The 5,604-nt window shown below is 41.2% G+C and overlaps 1 protein-coding gene across 1 annotated transcript; it reads left to right on the top strand.

Moving 5' to 3' along the window:
- Positions 1-661: 661 nt before the first annotated feature.
- On the top strand, positions 662-4,302 carry LOC138855342 (zinc finger protein 271-like). The gene has a single exon (XM_070104292.1). It carries the CDS (start codon positions 1,003-1,005, stop codon positions 2,368-2,370), a length of 1,368 nt encoding a protein of 455 aa, XP_069960393.1. The 5' UTR covers positions 662-1,002; the 3' UTR covers positions 2,371-4,302.
- The last annotated feature ends 1,302 nt before the right edge of the window (positions 4,303-5,604 follow it).

Raw genomic sequence — 5,604 nt, 5'->3', positions numbered from 1 at the left:
ACCAGCCAGGGTACTTCCCCACACACCAGCCAGGGTACTTCCCCACACACCAGCCAGGGCACTTCCCTACACACCAGCCAGGGTACTTCCCCACACACCAGCCAGGGTACTTCCCCACACACCAGCCAGGGCACTTCCCTACACACCAGCCACGACACTTCCCCACCCACACCTGACAACGTTATGCCTGTTGTGGAATCTATTATAGCTTTGGGAATGTCCATGGGGTTGTCTTCCGTACACCAACAAGAGTCTTCAATAAAGATTAATGTGTTGTTAATGTTCATTTATACATGCTATTAGTGCTTTATATTTATTTGTTATTCTTTTCTGTATGTTAATCTATATTTAATCTTTAAAAAAAATATTTTTTTGTTAATAATTTTGGGTGTCTGGAATGGATTAATTGGATTTTCATTATTTCTTATGGGGAAAATGGTTTTGATTTTCGTGAATTTCGACTTTTGGCAGACTCTCTGGAACGAATTAATCTTGAAATTAGAGGGTCCACTCTATAATACAAGTTATGTGTTTAAAAAGTTATACAAGTTTCATGTAGCAGAACTTGATCACTTACAACAAAGTATGTTTTTCTTATTCAGTGTGTCCTGCAATTCTAGAATGCAACTGTTTACTAACTCAGATTTTTTTACTCCACAGTTATATTGGGAAGAACAACAACAACTGCCCAGACATGATGTCTGGTCTTGCAAGAAACATCAGTGGCAGTGTCTTTTAACAACACCCGATAGCCTTATTTGCTTTCATTATTAACCAGTGAATCATCTTTGAATGTGTTGTCATGGGTTATATTTAAAAAGAAAATGTATTGGTGATAAAAAATATTAAGTATTAATTGTTCAGATATTTCAGGAAAATCTTATATGAAAACACTTGAGAGATCTCAGGGAAATATTATCAGTATCTTAAAACTTTATAACAATAATGTTTATAACACACACCAGAGTTTATTTAGAAAGTAAACCTTATCAGTGTTCGTGAATGTTCATCTACGAGGTAAACCATATCAGTTTTAATTTTTATTATTATATTGACAGAGAGTGTGCTAAACCTGTAGGGCATACAGCACCTGGGGGAATGGAAGTAAGTCAGGTTCAATCCAGTGAAGGGGAACTCAGGTTCAATTCCTTGGATCAAGAGCCCCTCACAGACATCCAGAAACCCCCCTTGAAGAGATATCAGTGTTCAGTGTGCCTTAAATGTTGTAGGAAGAAAAGTCATCTTGTAATTCACAAGAGAGTTCATACAGGAGAGAAGCCATATCAATGTTCAGAGTGTCTGAAATGTTTTAATAACAAAAGTAATCTTGGAAAGCATGAGAAGATTCATACAGGAGATAAACCATATCAGTGTTCAGAATGTTTGAAATGTTTTATAAGTAAAGGTAATCTTATGAGACATAATAAAATTCATACAGGAGAAAAGCCTTATCAGTGTTCACAGTGTCTGAAATGTTTCTGCAATAAAAATGATCTTGTAAAACATGAGAAAATTCACTCAGGAGATAAACCATATCAGTGTTCAGAGTGCCTGAAGTGCTTTAGTAATAAAGGTTATCTAGTAATGCACGAAAAAAATCATACAGGAGAGAAGTCATATGGGTGCTCAGAATGTCTGAAACGTTTTAGTAATAAAAGTCATTTTATAATACACATGAGAATTCATACAGGAGAGAAGCCATATCATTGTTCAGAATGTTTGAAATGTTTTAGCAGTAAAAATAGTCTTGCAAAGCATGAAAAAATTCATACAGGAGAAAAGCCCTATCAGTGTTCAGAATGTTTGAAATGTTTTAGCAATAAAAATAGGCTCATAAGACACAGTCAGATTCATACAGGAGAAAAGCCCTATCAGTGTTCAGAATGTTTGAAATGTTTCAGAAATAAAAATGATCTTGTTAAGCACGAGAAAATTCATACAGTAGATAAACCATATCAGTGTTCAGTCTGTCTAAAGTGCTTTAGCATTAAAAGTTATCTTGTAATTCACCAAAAAATTCATACTGAAGAGAAGCCTTATCAGTGTTCAGAGTGTCTGAAATGCTTCGGCCATAAAAATTATCTAGTAAAGCACAAGAAAATTCATATAGCAGTGAAACCCTATGAGTGTTCAGAGTGTTTGAAACGCTTTAGCCACAAGAGTAGTCTTGTAGAACACGAGAACAAACACACAGGAAAAAAGTCTTATCAGTGTTCTGAGTGTTTGAAATGTTTTAGTAGAAAGAGAGATCTTGAAAGACACATAAAAATTCATACAGGAGATAAGCCATATAAGTGTTCAGAGTGCATGAAAGGCTTTACCAGAAAAAGTAGTCTTGTCCAACACGAACAAGTTCATACTGGAAAATAAACCATATACAGTATGTGCATGTAAGTAGTGAGGTAGAATGAAAGGGGAAAAAGCAGCTGGGATTGATGGGATAAAGGCAAAAATGTTAAAAGAAGGTGAAGATGTACTTTTGGAGTGGTTGGTGCTTTTAGTTTATAAATGTATGGAAGAGGGTAAGGTACCTAGGGATTGGCAGAGAGGATACCTGGAGTATACCTGGAGAGGGTTTTGGGGATCAACTCCCCCATGGCTCGGTCTGTGATCAGGCCTCTTGGTGGATCAGAGCCTGATAACCAGGCTGTTACTGCTGGCCGCACATAAACTGATGTATGAACCACTGACCGGCTGGTCAGGTACTGACTTTAGATGTTTGTCCAGCACCTTTAGGAAGACAGCCAGGGGCCTATTTGTAATCCCTCTTATGTATGCTAGGAGGCAGTTGTACAGTCTTGGGCCCGACACTTATTGTGTTGTCTCTTAGTGTACTCGTGGCACCCCTGCTTTTCATTGAGATGTTGCATCTCCTGCCCAGTCTTTCACTTTTGTAGGGAGTGATTTTTGTGATCTTAAAGGGACTAGTCCCTTTAAGATTTTCCAAGTGCAGCCTCTACTCACTTAGTGACTTACTCGTTTACTGATGCCTTGGACTTATTACGGGATCTCTGACCAGTATTTATACCTGAATAATGTATATTAGAGCTGATTTCCTCTATTCTGTTTATTTCAATATACAGTACACTACTCTATAAACATTTAAAAATTTACCAGAAATGTTATAAATGGTGCAAAGGTGACATAAAAACAATATCAAAGATGGTTGACACAAACTGACTAGCATCATAGTATGCTCCTCACTTAGTGACAAATTCGTTTAACAACGTGGTCTTAGGAATGGAACTCTGTCGTTAAGTGAGGAGAGGCTGTATATATTATCATGTATCTTTCTTACCTGCATTCCAGGGAGTACAAGTCGAGGGACTTCAACCATTCCTAGTAATTTGGGCACTTTATCATACTTACACATACCATGAAAGGACTCTGTACATACTCTAGGTCTGCAATTTTGCCTGCTTTGAAAGGGGGTCATTAGGTACAGAAATATTCTAGCCTAAAGAGAAGAGAAGCATCATGGGGTTGGCATCCCTAGTTCTGAAGGTTCTCATTATCCGTCCTATCATTTTCCTAGCAGATGTGTTAGATACATTGTTGTGATTTTTGAAAGTGAAATCCTCTGACAATATCACTCCCAGGTCCTTTACATTAGTTTTTTGCTTTATTGTGTGATTGGAATTTGTTCTATACTCCAGCACACTTGTGATTTCTTTGGGTTTTCCATATAGAAGTAATTTATTTTTTTTTATTGAATTTCATTTTGTTTTCCACGGCCCATGTAAAGATTTGATTGATGTCCGCTTGGAGCCTTTCAGTGTCTTCGATGGATGACTCTGTCATGCAAATTCAGGTGTCATCTGCCAATTAAGACATGGACCTATGGCTTACGTCTGTGTGTGTCATATATGAGGATAAGGAACAGGATGGGGGCAAGTACTGTGCCTTGTGGAATGAAGCTTTTCACTGTAGCTGCCTCAGACTTTACTCTGTTTACTATTACCCTCTGTGTTGTATTTGTTAGGAAGTTATAGATACATCTACCAACTTTTCCCCTCTTCAAGGGGGGCTCCTTGGCGTGGTGAAGAGGCTCTTGGTCTGAGGAATTAGACCTATCGGTCTTCTTCCTCAGACCGAACCTAATTACCCCCCAATCTCCCCTCCCCTATCCCATCCTCCCCTTTTTCCTTTCCTCCTCCTCCTCCCCACCCCTCCCTTTTGCCCTTCCTCTTTTTGTCCTTTGGGATTTCTCCCACAGGCGCGCTAGTTCCTAGGTAGGGGAAAGGATACCGGGGTCCATCCCATTCCGTTGAGGTTCTTAGCGGTGGCGTAGTTTGCCGTGGAATCTGGATCGCCTGGGGATGTCCCAATCCCTCTTCGGTATCCCGGAGTAGCTTTGGGTGTCTTTCAGGCGACGAGTGTATCTCTGGAAGCCACCTTTTGGATTCCGGGGGTGGTGGCCGAAGGAGGTATGCTTTGTGGCGGATATCCGGCCGCCCTCTCTTTTGTCCACCGAGGTAGCTCGGCAGATGTGAGGTTGCTATCCCGGATTGTTAGTTTACTAGCATGATGGGTAGGGTATGGCACGGGTTCCATGCTGCATCTGTGCTACTTGCGGTGCTGACGTCCTCTTGGGCGCGGAGGGAGATTTCTGGCCCTTTCATTCCTCCTAGGAACTATCCCTCCCCGGTCCCCCCTTTTTTTATTCTTTTTTTTATTTTTATTTTCTTTTCTTCTTACTTTTTTTTTCTTAAAAACAAAAAGTAAGAAGTAACCTAACCATGGCAGCCCTAGTCCATGAACCTGGTACCCCCGGGCCCCTTCTTGATACCGCACCCCGTTCTGACCCCGCCTCGTCTTTAGACCACTCTTCAGACATTCCTCATGCCTCTGTACCTATTGCCAGTGCTGTCTCCTCACCCACTTCAGGTACTGAGGCCTCGACTGACTCCTTCGATTTATCGGACCTTCGCTCTCCTCTGACTATGCTTCCGGCCACTCCCTCTACGGTGCGGCAATTTTCAAATCGCCGACCCTTTCCACGTCGGACCAACTCTGGTCCCACGCCTAAACGCCAACGACAATTACCTGCTGGTGATACTTCTCCACCTTCTCGTTCTTCTCAGAAACGATCGACACGTCCTTCACTACCTTTCCACGCTCAGTTTCAGACTGAACAATGGACTAAATTCTTCATTTTACGACCAACTTCCTCTACTGCCTATCTTTCTGACCATAGTATTGGCAAGGCACTCCTACGCCATGTTGGTAAAGATATTTCTTTTCATGCTCTTAAGAGCGGTACGCGCATCATTACCGTACAGAATGCTACCCAGGCTCATGAGCTCTCTCGTCTTTCCCATATCGATACTGTTCCTGTCACTCTTGAAAAACATCATTCCCTCAATTCTTGTAGTGGTACCGTCATTCTGCCCCATACCATAGTTCAACAAAATTTCCAGACATGTGGCACTGACATTCTTGAACAGCTGGAACTCCAAGATCTCCCAATCCTCAAGGTAGACACTTACGTTCTTCCTGCCCGCGGGCGGAGACGATACCCTAGCAATGTGGCTCGTTTAACTTTTGACAGCTGAGAACTCCCATCCTCAGTTTATATAGCAGGACATCGGTTACAAGTTCGAA

Source organism: Cherax quadricarinatus, chromosome 90, assembly GCF_038502225.1.
Source record: "Cherax quadricarinatus isolate ZL_2023a chromosome 90, ASM3850222v1, whole genome shotgun sequence".
NCBI lineage: Eukaryota > Metazoa > Arthropoda > Malacostraca > Decapoda > Parastacidae > Cherax > Cherax quadricarinatus.
Note: the sequence above shows the minus strand (reverse complement) of the source record. Positions and strands in the feature narration are given on the sequence as shown.

Bases quoted from the DNA above. Each gene is read 5' to 3' on its own strand.
- LOC138855342 (XM_070104292.1), top strand. From the start codon at position 1,003: ATGTTCATCTACGAGGTAAACCATATCAGTTTTAATTTTTATTATTAT.